Genomic DNA, 16533 nt, shown 5'->3' with positions numbered 1-16533 from the left:
GAAAAGGAGAAGTGAGGGTAGAGTGTTTGCGTATCCTATGTGGTAGGTTGGGGAAAAGGTGTCAACAGAAGGGGGATACCGCGTATCACCTGTCAGTGTCCCACTTCTACTCCCAAACGACCCCCCATCCAGGGAATCCTCCCTCACTGGTCCATTCCCAGGAACTGGATCCAATTGCGATGGCTGTGTCCTGGCCACCTGGATGACAGATCCCCGTGTACTAGTCAGGGAGACACCTTAAGGTTTCTCACAATACTTACTTGCAATGTGTTTTTTTTAAACTAGTTTTATTCAATTTACCAAAATACAAATATATATCATATAAGATTTCAGTTAATACATCCTATCTTTAAGAAGTACTATGCATAAAAAAAGAAACAATCATTCTCCCTCGCCCTTTAATATAATTTGAAACATAGACGTTTAAATGAAGGAGTGAGGATAAGAGGATGGAAAGAAAGAAAAGAGCAGTGAGAGAAGATAGAAAGAGTAAAAAGGGAAATAAATCAATTGAAAAAATACACCAAAAGGGAACCATCAATCTACATATGTTGTCAAATACAGTTAATTAGTGAGTGAGTAGAACCAATTACTGGTGCGCTCTAGCCGAGCTGCGCAGCTAGAAACTAGGGGTTCTACTACCAACCCCAAAGAAGTGAATGAGATGCTGGTAGGTAGGTTCTAGTTTATTGCGCTAACCTTGAGGGTATAAAGGAGTTATTCATATGCTAAGTGAACAAAAGAAATGATTTATTCTTGAATGCTCGATGAAACATTTCAGCCTCAAATACACATTTCAATTTTTTGAATATTAGAGCAAATTCATTGACTTATCTTAATATCCAGAGTTCAACAATTCGCCATCTCTTCTCTATCTTTACCAGTTTAATCCGATTCCAAACTCGGAGAACCACCCCATACTTTATCAAACAGCCTCTCCTTCTTCTGCAGGGACATTGCAACTCTTTCCATATTACATATTGAGTACATTTCCTCCATCCATGTTTCCGTTGTGGGAATACACTCGATTTTCAATTACGTAGAATTATCCCTTTTGCATCCAAAGAACCTTTCAAAATCCATGTTACTTGGTGATAACATAGGTCATCTAGATCCGTATCTTCTCCCAGAATCAAAGTTTCAAAGTTAAACTCCTTCTCTTCATTCAAAACTGTGTTCACCACATCAGTAATCCCTTTCCAAAATGCTCTTACTCTATAGCAGTCCCAAAGCATATGTTCAAGAGAGCCTCGCGATAGACCACATCCCCAGCATGCATTTGTTGAACTCAAATCTTGCTTGTGCATACGCTCTTGACTCCAAAATACTCCATTCATTAATTTGCCAGAAACCAAACCGACCAAAACATTGTTTTATTCTTAATTCTGATTGCGGGATTCAACCATATTGAGGAAGAATTAATTAGACCTGGCACCATGGGGGTCATTACGAGTTTGGAGGCAGCCATGGTCCGTGGTGTCGGAATGGGAACTTACTGGGACATTCCGACCTTTGCGGACCCGGTAAGTCCCCATTCCGAAAACCATTCCCCATTCCCATTCAGGACCCCTATACGGCTCGATGGGAATGGGAAAGGAGCTAATAACGGGCCTGCAAATAGCGGGCCCGTTATTAGCTCCTTGGTCCTTTAATGGGTCCCGCTAAGGGCGGCTGGTAAAACCAGCTGGCCCTAGTGGGACCCGCTAAGAGACCACGGAATGCGGCGGTAGGGGTTAACGGCACCAGCATCCTTACCAGTGCCGTTATCCCCTTACCGCCGCACTCGGAATGAGGCCCCATATCTAAGGTTGTAGCCATAGGTCTCCAGGTCGATCTCAAAAACTCAGTTAATGCAGACCAAATTCTCAGATATGAATGGTAGAAAGTGTCTTGTCATGAAAGCCTGATGATATCTTTCAAAAGTCAGGATATTTAGTCCTCCTTTTTCATTTTGGAGTTGTAATTTCCATAACTTTAATCTAGGTTTTTCTTCTCCGATAGAAATTACTGGATCAGACTATCTAGTTGTTTAAGTAGAGATTCCTTGGCAGGAAGTGTAACCATGCTCATAACGTAAATTATTTTTGGAGTTATAATCTTGATGGCATTTACTTTGCCCCCTAATGATAGTTTAAGAGATTTCCATCGCTCAAATTCAGCCGATATCTTATCTTTTGTTAATTTCAAGTTTACTTCCATCATTTCACTTATGTCTCTTGTAAGCCATGTTCCTAGATACTTCATCTTTTGAGGGCACCACTTGAAGCCTAGATTCGAGGGGATTGGGTCCTCCGACGTATTCCATATCTATGACAGGTAATGTCCACAGCTGTGCTGCTTTGGAACATTTTTCGGCATCTGCGTCCTGCGTCGATGACCTCGAAGCGCCGTCCACGAGGACCTCCTCCGACGGCCGACGTCACCCGATGTAATAAGTAGGACGCACGACGCCCGTAGCCTCAGTTCCGTTTTTTCCACGAACCTGTTCGCTTCGTGAATCTCGGTACGCCTCGACTCTTTGGAGTTTGTTGTATTCTTCTCGGTTCTTTGAACCTGTTCGGTTTTTGTGAAAACCTGTTTGTGACAATGTCTACCTCGTCTTCAACCCCGTGTCAGAGCTTCAGGAAATGCGGGGACTGTGGGTCCAAGATGTCGGTCACGGACTCGCACAACGCCTGCCTCTGGTGCCTCGGGGAGGCCCCGATACGGACGACTGTGTCGACTGCCAGTCGCTTACGGCCAAGGCCTTGCGGGAGCGCAAGAAGTTGTTGTCGGTAGGTCGGGTGTCTAAGCCCTGGAAGTCAAGGTCTACGGGGCTTTCGACGGATGACTCGTGAAGCGACTCTCCGCGTCATCGTCAGAAGTCCAGTGGGTCTCCTTCCAGGAGTCGGTCTCGCCACTCCTCTGCCTCTTCGAGGCATTCCCGGAAGTGCTGGCATCGGTCGCCTTCCCCGTCCTCTTCCGAGGACTCCGCCCGTCGGCGGGTCACTTATCCCACCATGCAAGCGACACCGGAGGAATGGGCTTTCTTCGGGAAGCAGATGTTAGCGATTCTTGAATCGCAGGGCACTGGTCCGTCCGCGACTCCGAGTGGGGTCGGTCGGCAGCGGTCGAGGGACACCGCTCGTACGCCTTCGGGCTCGGGTGGTCGGCACGGCTCGCGGGAGAGGACCCGCTCAGACAAGGGTAGCCGTTCTCGCCATGCCCGTTCCAGGTCCCGGTCCTCAACGCGGCCGAGACCACGTGAGCCTGTGCCGTCTTCGAGGAAGACGTCGACGCCTGTGGCACCGAGGTCGTCGACGATCTCTCTCGAGGCTCCGCCTCCGAGGGGGTTGTCGACACTGTCGGCGCCTAGGTCGTCGAGAGACATGCTCGGAGCTCCGGCTTCGAGGCCTGTGTCGACGCCGTCGATGCTGGTGGTGCTGCAGCTGACATCAACGCCAAATCGCTCGACGCTGATTCTCTCGGCGCCGACTCGTTTGGCGCCCTCGACGCCTTTCGAGGCGGTGGTGTCGGAGGGGCCCCGTGGCACGGGGTTAACCTCTAGAAAGGCTCTGGCTAAGGTCAGGCATAGCTTTGGTCCCCAGGTGTCTTCCTCTCACCGCCTGGAGTACATTTTAGAGGGTGATGAAGGCTTGGTTCCGGTTACGGTGCCAGATGAGCTTATCTCGGGCCATAGCCAATTTGATGACCTGAGGCAGTCACTGCATGATGCTCTCCGGAGGTGGAGTTTTGTAGGCCGGAACCTGGCACTCATGCCGATTCTTCGTACCGGCGCCTTATGTCTCGGGTCACCGAGTACTTGGGATGGTCGGCTCCGCCAGGGGAGTTCGTTCAGGATGATCTCACGGACATCCTTGATCTTGGTCCCCCCACTGACTTGGTACTGCCGTTTCATATGGCTCTATAGAGAAGGGTGGCGGGGGCTTGGACTGCTCTGGAGAGTCTCCCGGCAGTGGGCAAGTCTTTGTTGCGAAAATACCATCCAGCCAGTAGCGACCCCTGCTACTTGTCCAGGCACCCCACTCTAGAGAGTTTGCTGGTGCAGGCGGCTAGGGCCCTGGCAAAGCAGGCGTCGTATCCTACCATCCCTCCGGATAGGGACGACAAACGTTTTGACGGCTGGGCGAAGAAAGTGTTTTCTTCAGGGGGTATGCCGCTTCAGGCAGCCAACTCCGTATGTGCCTTGTCTTGTTTCACACACACTCTGTGGAACTGTGTTGCATTAGCGGCTGAACATATTCCCGAAGAGGACGAACGGGATGGTTTCCTTGCTATGGTTCAGGATGGCAAGGATGCCATGTGTGAGGCCGTTCAGTCGGGTTTGGACATGGCAGATTGTGTCAGCCGGTCCATGGCGGCGAGCACCGTAATACGCAGGTTTGCCTGGTTGCGGAAGTCTAGGTTCGCTCCTGATGTGCAGTACCGGCTCCTCAACATGCCCTTTGACGGTGAACATCTTTTTGGCAGCAAGGCTGACGAGAGCCTTGAGAGGTTGCAGACCTCCAAAGCTGCAGCGAAGTCGTTGGGCGCTGCAGTTCGACAACCTCCGCCATTTCGTCCTAGGGGACAACAATGGAGGGGAGGTTTCTTTCGCTATTACTCGTCCTTCAGTAAAGCAAGAGGAGCTGTCAGTCAAAGAGGCCACCGTAAGAGTGCCAGAGGTGGAAAACAGGGTACTCGAGGTGCCAAGGCCGCTCGGGCAGTTGCCTCTTTGCCCTCAGGCAACGCCGCAGCCGCTACCACTCAGTCATGAGGCCAGGTCCCATGGTTCGCCGGTTGGGGGAAGGCTGGCGCAGCATCTTGTAGAGTGGCGTGCCATTACTTCAGATGTGTGGATTCTGGAGATCATAACCCACGGCTACTGTCTTCCTTTTCGTCAGAGGCCTCACGACAATCCACCTGGGAACCTCTCTTTGAAGAGTCCGGATCTGCTCCTTGCACAGGAAATTCAAGCCCTGCTGGAGAAAGGCGCCATAGAACTGGTGCCTGTAGCGGAGAGGAACAAGGGATGGTATTCCCCTTATTTTTTTATTTCAGTTCAGTTCAAGATGGTTACTCTCTCTCAAGTCCTCCAGGCCCTTCAACTTCAGGACTGGTTGGTGTCTCGCGACCTCAAGGACGCTTACTTCCATGTGCCGATCCATCCCAAGCACAAGAAGTACCTGAGGGTCGCGGTTGGCGACTCGACTTTCAGTTTCGGGTCCTGCCATTCGGATTGACCTCCGCCCCAAGGGTTTTCACCAAGCTCATGCTGGTGGTGGCAGCGCATCTCAGGAAATGGGGGATTCACGTCTACCCCTACCTGGACGATTGGTTGATCAGGGGGAGCTCTCCCGAGCAAGTCCTGGTTCATCTGTCCGTCACTTGCCACTCCCTTCACAAGCTGGGCTTCTCCCTCAATTTTAAGAAGTCCCATTTGACGCCAACACAGCGGCTCCAGTACATCGGAGCAGTGCTCGACACATCCCTGGGGCTGTGTTTTTCTCCCTAGGTGAGGGCTCTTCACATTCAGCAGATGGTGCACAAGTTTCAACTTGCCCAGACTCTCCCAGCGTCTGAGTTCTTGAGACTGCTCGGCCTCATGGCATCCTGCATTCTTCTGGTACCAGAGGCCAGGTTGAGGATGAGATCTTTGCAATGGGCACTCAAGCTCCAGTGGTCTCAGTCCTCTGGCAGGATGTCGGACCCTGTTCAGGTGCCGCCCTTGGTCGCCCAGGACCTTTTGTGGTGGGCCGTCGAAGGCAATCTGATGAAGGGGGTCCCATTTTAGCTGCCCTGGCCGGAGGTGACGATCGTGACGGACGAATCCCTCTCGGGATGGGGAGCTCATGCCAACGAGTTGACAGTCAGCAGTCGTTGGTCTCCGTCGGAGTCCAGACTCCATATCAGTCTGTTGGAGCTGAGGGCCGTCAGGCTAGCCCTGAAGGCTTTTCTGCCGACTGTGTGAGGAAAGAGTGTCCTGATTCTAACAGACAACACGGTGGCCATGCACTACCTCAACAAAAAGGGGGAGCAGGGTCACTTCCTCTGTGCAGGTAGGCGATGCAGCTCCAGTTCTGGGCCATCCAGCAGGAAGTTTCGATCTCGGCTGTTCATCTGGCCGAAGACGACAACGAGACGGCGGACGCTCTGAACAGGCAGAGCACGATCTCTCACGAGTGGGAGCTGGCTCAGGAGATTCTCCTGGAGATCTTCGCCCTTTGCGGGACCCCTCAAGTGGATCTCTTCGCCTCCAGTGTCAACCAGAAGTGCGAAAGGTTCTGCTCGTGGGAATTTCCTCCAAAAGGAGCCACGTTCGTGGTGGAGTGGTCATTCCCACTGCTGTACGCGTTTCCTCCAGTCCCTGTCATCCCGCAAGTACTGCGGAGGTTATGGAGGTTCGGTTCCCGGATGATCCTCATTGCTCCGGCGTGGGCCCGGAGGACGTGGTACCCGGACCTTCTCAACTTGTCCATCTGCCCTCCATGTCGTCTTCCCTACCGAGACGATCTGCTCTCACGGGAGGGGCTCAGGTTCTCCATCCGGAGGTCAGATCCCTCAACCTACACGCTTGGCTTCTGAAAGATTGAGGTATAAGGATTGGGACCTCCCGGAAGATGTGATGGAGGTGTTGCTCTCGGCCAGGCGGCTAGCAACAAAGTCTCTGTACCGTTGCCGTTGGCGGAAGTTCTGCGACTGGTGCAGAGTTTAGAATGTGGATCTTATTGAGTGTGACATTACCATGGTTCTGTCTTTTTTGCTTTCCTTGGCCCACAGGAGCTTGCAAGTGGGGACCATTAAAGGTTACCTGGCGGCGCTGTCCGTATTTAAGCGCTCGTCTGAAGAATGTTCCTATTTTAAGATTCCTTTAATTTCTTAGTTTTTGAAAGGGCTCACTAATGTGTTCCCTCCGTCACCTTTTCTGGTGCCCGGTTGGGATTTGAACCTTGTTCTCAAGTTTCTTATGGGTGCTCCATTTGAGCCTTTGCATTCTTGCCCTTTGAGACTGTTAACTCTGAAAACAGTGTTTTTGCTTGCGGTTACTTCCGCTCGCAGAGTGAGAGAGTGAGTTACAGGCACTTTCAGTTAAGCCACCCTTCACTGTGTTTCATAAGGACAGGGTTGTCCTTAGAGTTCGTCCTTCCTTTCTTCCGAAGGTGGTTTCAGAATTTCATTTGAGCCAGAAGGTTGTTCTTCCGGCGTTCTATCCTCATCCACATCCTGGTAAGGAAGAGGAGAGGCTCCATAGGCTTGATCCTAGGAGAGCGTTGAGCTTTTATATTTAGCGCATGTCCCGGGTCAGAGTGGACAATCAACTTTTCATTGGTTACGCTGGAAAGCGTTTGGGACAAGCTGTGACGAAACAGACTTTGTCTCGGATTATTTTAGCTATCTCCGAGTGTTACCGCTTGGCGGGTAAGGACCCTCCGGCTGGCTTGCGGGCCCATTCTACCAGGGGAGTGGCTGCGTCTACTGCCCTGCAGAGGGGTGTTCCTATTCGTCACATCTGTGATGCAGCCACCTAGGCTTCGGTACATACTTTTGTACGTCACTACTCCCTCGATTCCATCCGAGGGCAGGATCTGGCCTTTGGCAAGGCAGTCCTTTATTATTGAATGGGCATGCTAAGTTTGTGTTCTAAATTCTTTTCCCACCTCCTTGCTTGGTACTGCTTTGGGAGTCTGTCATAGATATGGAATACGTCGGAGGACGCAATCCCCTCGAAGAGCAAGTTACTCTCTTACCTGGTAACGTTCTTTCGATGGGATGGTCCGACGTATTCCATATCGCTCCCTCCCTACCTTCCCCGCTGCAGAATTTCTTATGCGATTGCAGCTTGCGTTCCACAAAGCCTGGTGTGTCTGACTGGCAGAAAACTGGTGTCACACGTTCTGGGGGAAAAAACTACAACTGAGGCTACGGGCGTCCTACTTATCACATCGGGTGACGTCGGCCGTCGGAGGAGGTCCTCGGGGACGGCGCATCAACGTCATCGACGCAGGACGCAGACGGCGAAAAATTTTCGGAAGCAGCACAGCTGTGGACATTACCTGTCATAGATATGGAATACGTCGTCGGACCATCCCTTCGAAAGAACGTTACCAGGTAAGAGAGTAACTTGTTCTTTTGGAACATCAAGCCATTACTCAAATGTGCGCAAGGCAAAGCCTCAGATTTAGACCAGTTGATTTTATAATTTGAAATTGAGCCGAATGTTTCAATCAGATCCATCAATGCAGGGATAGATGTTGTTAAATCCTGTACAACGAGAAGAAGATCTGCATAAAGTCATCATTTCTGTGTAGTTCCATGGAAGTTAATACCAGTAATTCTGTTATCAGATCTGCCACTGCCAACGGTTCTATTGGGAGAACAAAAAGCATGGATGGCAGCGGACAACCCTGGCGAGTCCTGCAATGTAATTTGAACTTAGATGACATTTTACCATTAGAAGTCACCTCTGATGTAGGGTTTTTATAAAGTAATTTTACCCAGCTCAATAATTTAGGACCAAAAATAAATTCTCTCCATTATTCTGAATAAAAACTCCCATTGAATACAATCAAAGTCCTTCTCTGCGTGTAGTGATAACGCAACAGATTCCACTTTCAATTTGTTTGTTTCCGTCAAAGTTAACAAAAGTTTCTGCATATTTGTTGCCAAAACCCTCCCTTTTATAAATCCTGCCTGATTTGGATGAATCCGCTTCGGCAACATCTTCTCCATTCTGCCTGCCAATATGAAGTCTTGAAATGCAGCTTACCTGAATCGTATCCTTACGGATTCTGGATTCCTACCATGGTATGTCCTCTACATATTGGCACCCGGGGGAGTGGTTCCAGCCAATCAGGAGTATAAGAGCGTGGGCTACCACTGTGTGGCCGTCTTGTATTTTGCGTCACTGTCTCAAAATGGGCCTCTATTACGCTGTACACATTGTCTATCTGGGACACGGTATGCCCTGACTTTTCTTCCCTCACCAGAGTTTCCCTCACACCTCGCGAGATTCCCTTCCCCTTAAAGCTGGGAGACTCAATTAGCGCATACTACGCAATCAGCACACATTCCACAAACAAAGCATTTGCCCCCGTTTGTAAACCAGTGTGCTGCCTGCCTAGAGTGACTTCCTTGCTTGGATTGAGAAGAAACCTCAGACCGACCCTGCCTGCATTGCTTCCCTGGTACTTTGACGACCGCTTACCGAACACTGGTCGACTGCCTTGCTCCAGCCTTCCCTGCTTTGGAAGCACTGTTAACACTCTGACACCTGGCTTAATTACCCTGCTAATGGTTTGTTTGTGGGGGGTCGTGATGTTTATATTTACAATTCAAAAACGTGATCATCACCTCCCAAGGACAAACCATTAGCATTGGAATTCAGCTGAGTGTTAGTGTATCAACAATCATTCATCAATTCATACATAACAATTGGAGGCGGGTCAAAGGTGAATGATGCCTTGATGTCATCCCCATGTCCCGCAAAATAATGTTAGGCCACCCAAGCTGGTATAAATCATTGTTCCTTTCCTGCATCTTGCGCCACTCCCATGTACTGCGATTCTTTCCTCCATTGCAATGTCCCCGCTCTCGCATCACCCGTTTCTGCACCAGTTCCATCTACATTGCCTCGATCAGCCCCTGCCATCCTTTCCCCTCCGTCTTTTGTCCCCGCTAAACAGTTGTATGCCACTCTGATCCTTTGCTGTGTGCTCCGTCTTGCCGCACTGGCAGTCAGCATAGAAATGGGACTTATGCATTTTTCTACTTTTCAAAAAAAATGAAGGAAGTTGGGCTAGCTTTATGCACGCCTTCTCTTATAGGGTTAATCAACAATTTTGCCCGCATGGCCATTAACAGTCCTAAACCCTTGCTGGCGCGTGCTACTGGGCCATTACCAGTGAAGCCCAAAGCATTGATTAAGACTATAGGACATCCTAGCTCTAACTTACGTTCACTAACAGCATGGTTTATTTTAATTTCTGTGCAAGATGGGTTTTGGCTTGCCTCTGATATGTGGCTCTTGAACTGCTGTTCCTGTTGATTAAAAATAGTGGCTGCAGACGTCCACCCTCTCCCCCATCAGTTTATACAGGTTAATGGGCGTCTAGTGCTTAACTAGGCTGACTGCAGAAAGTACCACCCGCTGCCCCCATGCGAGGAAATGAGCTTGTACCTGGTAGTCGAAAGCATTTAATCTCGATTTTTGCTAAAGCAGTCAACCAACCAGATAAAGTCAAATCGAATCCTTAAATTGTTTTATAATCCACTTCTGAATCGTGCAAGCACAGTTACATGTGCTCCCTGTCACCTGGAGCAAGAAAATAGCCAGCTGTACGAGAAGTTCGACATTATGCCCCTCCTCACGCCCACCATTTAAACAGACCAAAACCAGCAGGCGTCCTTCCATCATATCGTGATTCAAAATTAGGGAACTCCTGCTTGCCGTTCGTCGATTATATTAATCTGATTAGCATAAGTGTAGCTATTGCTGAAAGGAGTGACACTTTTGCACAACTGCAGCGCAGTGAATGTTCTTTATGGTTGGAGTCATGAGGTTCTGCCTCTGGTGGCTCACAATACTCTTCCTCTGTGGGCGACTACGCTACACAAGTAAAATTGTTCCTATTAGCTTTAAAACCCTGTGATTCTCCTACCGCCTTTATATTGGGCTCTGTGTATCTGTGGCGCTAACTTTTTTTTTATTAATGCAAGGCTAATTTATGACACCATTTTAGCAACTCATGTTAAAGCCTTCTAAACTCAATATTGGTGATGAGACTTTTTACATTGCTAGTGACAATAAAGACTTGTGAAAATTGGGACAGCCGATGGTGGTGAAAGATTGAACGTTCTGCCACAGCACTGACTCAACAAGAGCAGTGACCTCAAATCCTTAATTTGCTTCAATTTGGCGCCAAAGACTTGGATTACTTTGTTGTTGTGCCAACGTCTTTTCCAGCTTGGCAATGGCATTGGAGCCAACAAAGAGCTGGCATTGGAGCCTTCAATTGCTTGACAGTGTTAATAAAGCCTAATGGCGTGGAAACCTTCCATGGTAAGGCAGTGTTGTGTAAGATTTCCCCGTCACCAGCGCCATCAAACCTTTTGAAGTTTGGTTGGCAGTGAGAGCTATCAAGCTTGCCAGTACTGTAAAAGTCATCACGGTTGCCAATGTCTGTAAGACCTGCCTGGTGCCCCTCTTATCATGGAGCGAGGAAGCCTTCAATGTCTGCATCAGCACAGAAGTGCTTTGATGAGAATGAATGATGTGTGCTTCAACTTTGAGATCTCTCCATTTCAAATCCTTGGTCTCAGACCTACCCAGCGCTTGCATAGGTTTCGGTTGAACCTGTAACAGCATGGCATTGATTTGCCAGGGATAGCGTGTCCACTGCACCATGCATGAATTTGCTTTATTCTGAACCGCCAGACAGAATAGAAGAGGTGAATCCCTCAGAGGGATGCATCTGCTGTTCTCCTAGATGCACTAATGCTTTGATTTCAATTCCGTAACAAGTGTAGGTGGTCAAAGACGTATCCCTTGCTCCAAAGGTCATGGCTTTGCTTAGTGCTCCTCCATTGTAAAAGAAGTGACTCTTTGGAGAGCATCCCAGACAGGGGAAAGAGAGGTTATGTATCCTAAGCCATGGTTCTGCAGTCCTTTATAAAAATCCCAGGCTACACCCTACACTGCATCTGCCACCTTGTTCGTTACTCTTTTGGAAGGTCCTAAAGACCTTTATGTTTCCTAATTAACTCTGTGATCAGACGTTAAATGCCTCAATCGGGGCTTTGGGTTACTGTTCTCTGTTATTCTGCACTCCGATGCCTTTGGGTTACATTTGAGAAATATGAATTCTTAAAATGCATAAAATAAACATGGACCCGTCTTGTCCTTGAAATGAGGCATCACACCTAACAGTTCCTTTTCCCAAACAGACACTGATCGGGCCGTTTAGAGGTAATGATATATTAAGAGTTGGAATGTCCATGGAGATAAGTCCAACATTGATCATATGGTCCCAAAAGGTCTCATTAAGGTAAGGTTTCCTCCTGAAGACTACGCGGTACTCACACTAGAAATGTCGTGGGCGGTATCTCGCACCCTGACTTCAGTCTCTGTTTTAGAACCTTGCAGTTAAGTTGATGATCTGCATTCTGAGACTTTCTTTTAAAATTGACAAATGTACTATTTTTGGAAAGCTTTCAGCTGTCGAATTGATTTTGAAATGACGTAAAAGGCAAGCGTTGGGGACAGTTGGTTCATTTTCAATGTGCCAAGGGCCATTTCAGTTTTCTATCCTATTTGTTAATTTGATCATCTCCAAAGTCCTCTGAGCCTTTCCTTAATTAGCTCTTTCTTTGTCTTTTTGTATGTGTCTGTACAGTCTCTTTGGCGTTTTTACATGAGATGTCCACTTTTTCCCACAGGGCAACAAGAGGAAGCGCAGTCCGAAAGCAGAAGCAAAGTCCTCTCCCCAGTTGGATCGACAGCTAACGCTGAACAAGTTTTTCAAACCCGCTCCCTGAAAGTGAGTATGGGTAAGGGGAACCATGATGGCGAACGTCTCGTGGAAGCAGACCCAGGTTATGTGGGCTCTCACTGGGAAAACAGCAAAGCCGTCCTGGGTTCTTTGTCTTCGCTGTATCAAGGGCAGTGCTCCAGTCAAGCGGAGTACATGCTTTTACCACAGTGTGTACACAGTAATCACTTCAGCCTAGTTATCATTACTGGGCTGTCCATGAAATCTCGAGGATCTGATTCTGGCAAAACCACGGAACCTCTAGGGTCACTACCATTACATGGCCGATTCTTCAAGCACTCTGGGCGTGCTCATTTCAGGCCTACCTTGGATGCACAGGACTCTTGCGACTGTAAGGACCTACGCAATCTCATCACCGCTTCAGTTCAACCTTATCCTGTCCACTCTTATAGTGTGATTGATTCTAAGATCCAGGCCAGCCTTAATATGGAAAAGCATGGCGCGCGATTCTGGTCACACCCACGACACTTTCTGAATCTGACCGCACTTATGGTGTGCTTAATTCTGATCCCACAATGTTGCAACTGGCAAGACACATACGGTTCACACTCTATGCTGTGCACATGCGTTTCTGGTGACATTCCAGATAGTGGGAGCTGTATGTTGTCACATGCTCTGATACACAAGCCTGAACCTTGCAACTTTGTTATGGATTCCTCAAAGAGTGACATCATCAGTCTGCGACAGAACGTCTGCTGCTGTTTTTATATTGCCTGGGCTCTGCACGTGACTGAAGGTTTCTTTCTAATTACCTTGAGTGAACAATCATTGGCAGGAAGTGAGAAGGAGTTGGGGCCATTGGGAAAGTCTTCTCAGGAGATGAGGTTCTGAGTACCACTCTACCAGCCTATGGAAAGAGCTTTGCGGATCATGGCTGCAAGCAGCATATCGCTCTATTCCAGTGAGGCGTTTTTCTCCACCTGCAGTTCTGAATGTATGGGCTGTTTATGAAGTGAATCAAGTATCTGTGGTTCCCTGATCTAAGAAATATGGCACAGAATAAAAACAATCATACTTGTGACGAAGAAAGACAAAGGGCCTGGTGCATCTTGCAGTCATATCTTCTTGGTAAACAAAATGCAGGTATTGCATGTAAGCCTGAATGGGGTTCGGCAAACAGCTCTGGGGGTCATAGATCAGACCACCACTTCCTGCAAACGCTCGTAATTGGGCATGGATTCTGGTCGGCCTGGTGTACAGGCCAGAAGCTTTCACTGTCCCTTTTTTATATGTTCAACCCCCTCACCACCCCCATTATGTGCTTTGAAATGTTCCAATGGCAGAAGCCACAATTACTTTTAACAGGCTGTGCCAGCTGTCAGGTCGGGGGTCCAGGCCCCCTGTGTTGATCATATGCAGCCTATGTAGCCTAGCTGTTTATAAAAAAAAAAAAAGAAATCCCAAAAGAATCATTGTTAGTTGGCATACATTTTGTGCTTGGAAAATAAGTTATGAAAGTGCTATAGAGAACTCAGTACTTGCTCGTGAAAAATACCTGTTCCCACTTCCTTTGTCCCACGTTTTAATACCAGCAGAAAGTCTGCTTTGATTGTAGTATGTTTTCACTATTCTATGCATATGAGTCGGTGTAAATAATTTCAGAAGTCTGATTTTATTTTTAACTTTTTATACCACAGCCATTTTATATGAATAAAGTTGGAATTCTTTACATCTATTGCAGCACTGTATTCTTCAATAGGTTCGGAGGGAAACTCTTCCCGGGCCAGAGGGAGACTTCACTGCAGACAGAGTGGGAAAGTTCAAGGTGGCCGACTTGGCTAGGGCCGGAGGAGGACATTATATGGGGTTGGGAGGGATCACTTCCATGACGAATGAGGGGAAGATTTCCATTAGGCCGGATGGGGAGACTTCACAGGGGCTGGAAGGGGCGATTTCCATTGGCCCAGAGGGGGAGACACTTCCATTTGGTTGGAGAGGGACACTTCCATTTGGTTGGAGAGGGACACTTCCATTTGGTTGGAGAGGGACACTTCCATGTGGATGGGGGCACTTCTATGGGGATGGAGCGGCTGACTTCACAGGGGCTGGTAAGGGAGACTTTCATTGGGCCGGAGGAGGGACATCACTGGGGCTGGAGGGGGACGCTTCCATGTGCATGGAGGGGTGCACTTCTATGGGGATGGAGGGGAAGATTTCTATGGGGGGCAGACTTCACTGGGTCTGGAAGATGAGATTTCCATTGGGCGTGGGGGGGAGCCTTCACAGGGGTCTGTTGCTCTTCATTCTCAGCTTCAATCAATCCAGAGGTCAGTAATTGCTGTGCATTCAGGTGCTGGTATATAAGGTTCCACTTTCTACTCCTCCATTGTGTGGATAGACAAGAATACTACGTGTCGGCGACTTCCACCCATTTCATTTCTTTCCTCCACAGTTTGCATCTGCGAAGTAAGACCCTCTGGTGTGGCCACTGGGCAGTCTGTGTTTTTGAGCAGGTCCTTCTGTAAGCCCTGACTAGACGTCCTCTTCTAAGGCCATGGAGTCAATAGTCGGAAAGGGCACAAAAAAATATATTTTGTTTTTGGGCCGCCTCTTTTGTCTCTTGACTTTCTTGCTATCCCACCCCTAAATATGGTACGCTCCATAGCCCCTCTACTGCAATATGTAGGTAGTTGGTACTAGGTGAACTCACTTCAGCCATGCTGCAGTAGGCCCTCAGCCCCTTCTCCTCACAAGAAGGCCTCCATTCTACGTCACTTGGATCTCACAAGAATGTTTCCAATTTTTAGACACATCACTGGAAGTACACATATCAACATATCATCTTTTGTGATTATTGCTGTCTGAAAACTTCAGTCATGTTGCAGTAGTTCAAGGATGCTGCCATCCCACCTACCACTGGGAGAAGCTCAATCCTTGATAGTTTGTCCTGAGTCATTGTTGAGCGCAAGTAACCCTCTGTAGACGTTCCCGCACGCATGCATTCCCTTCCACTCACTCTACCACTCAGACTAGACATGAGTGAAAATGTTCTTAAAAGTACAAAATGAACAACAAGAAGGGGAACACAAGAAATAGTAAGTTAGGCCTCCATCAAAGGAAATGTGTCAAAATATAAGGAGCTTGTTCCAAAACATCATAAAAAAGCCTGTTGGTGTCAACAAATAATGCCGTAGTTTCGACTGAGCAAAACACAAAGGTAAGATAGCGAAGAGGGGTTCTTTGTGCAACCTGCAGGTCAAGGATTCAAATTCGGGCCCGGCCAACCCCGTAAAATCATTCCTTATTAAAACAAAGAGGTACAAAATTAATTTTACAATAAAAGTTATTGGTAGCAATGAGGAAAGTAAAAATAAATAAAGCAAACCTATCACATTAGCCCTAATACTTCATTTTAAAAAATTGATTAATGTGCAAAGTGTGGGTGTGTGCTCGCCTGGGCTTTTTTGACATTTTTTATTAAATAGAATGATGAAGATTATTCCAAAAATTATATATGGACTCGAATTTCATCCAGAGTCGATAATATTCATGCTGGGAAAATTGTAAGCCAACATTTGGAAAAACATATTGTTCTGTCTTCCAGCGGCTGTTCCAATTGTGGCAATTCGGTATGAGCTTGGCCTGTTGTCTTTAGGATATTATGTACTGTGGCGCAAATTGTCAATGTATAGAAGATTAATAGTAGACTCTGGGGACAAACTATATAGAATAATGGGTGGTGATCATCTTCATGGGAGTAGTAAGGCCAATGAGCATGTAAAACTGCAAATATACACTTGAGAAACTTGGCCTTTCCTGTAAAACCCTGATGGAGAATCCGATCACGGTAAAGAAATTCTTGCAATACTCTTGACTGGTCTGAGACAACCACAGGGGTTACCTCAACGGAAATGTTTGCACAACTGGTCACTCATCAAAAAGGTTTAGGTGAGCCGGAAACCTACCTACAAAGATTTCCAAATAAAAGCTGGAGATAATGTTACATGAGATACCGTTTTAATGTGTGCACAACAGGAGAAATAAGGGAAATTAGATCTGGTAAAGG

The 16533-nt window shown here is 47.7% G+C and overlaps 1 protein-coding gene across 3 annotated transcripts in view; it reads left to right on the top strand.

The window, feature by feature from the left end:
• Positions 1–14198, top strand: part of MUTYH (mutY DNA glycosylase) — a 523937-nt gene extending 509739 nt beyond the window's left edge. For all 3 annotated transcript variants that reach the window (XM_069642363.1, XM_069642364.1, XM_069642365.1), the window contains exon 16: positions 12415–14198. In XM_069642363.1, coding sequence (XP_069498464.1) covers positions 12415–12513 — 99 coding nt within the window. In that variant the 3' untranslated portion in view covers positions 12514–14198. The remainder of the gene's footprint in view (positions 1–12414) is intronic.
• The last annotated feature ends 2335 nt before the right edge of the window (positions 14199–16533 follow it).

The sequence above is a fragment of the Ambystoma mexicanum genome, chromosome 1q (assembly GCF_040938575.1).
Source record: "Ambystoma mexicanum isolate Mex_15411 chromosome 1q, UKY_AmexF1_1, whole genome shotgun sequence".
In the NCBI taxonomy this organism is placed as follows: Eukaryota; Metazoa; Chordata; class Amphibia; order Caudata; family Ambystomatidae; genus Ambystoma; species Ambystoma mexicanum.
This window is presented reverse-complemented; position numbering and strand designations above follow the sequence as displayed.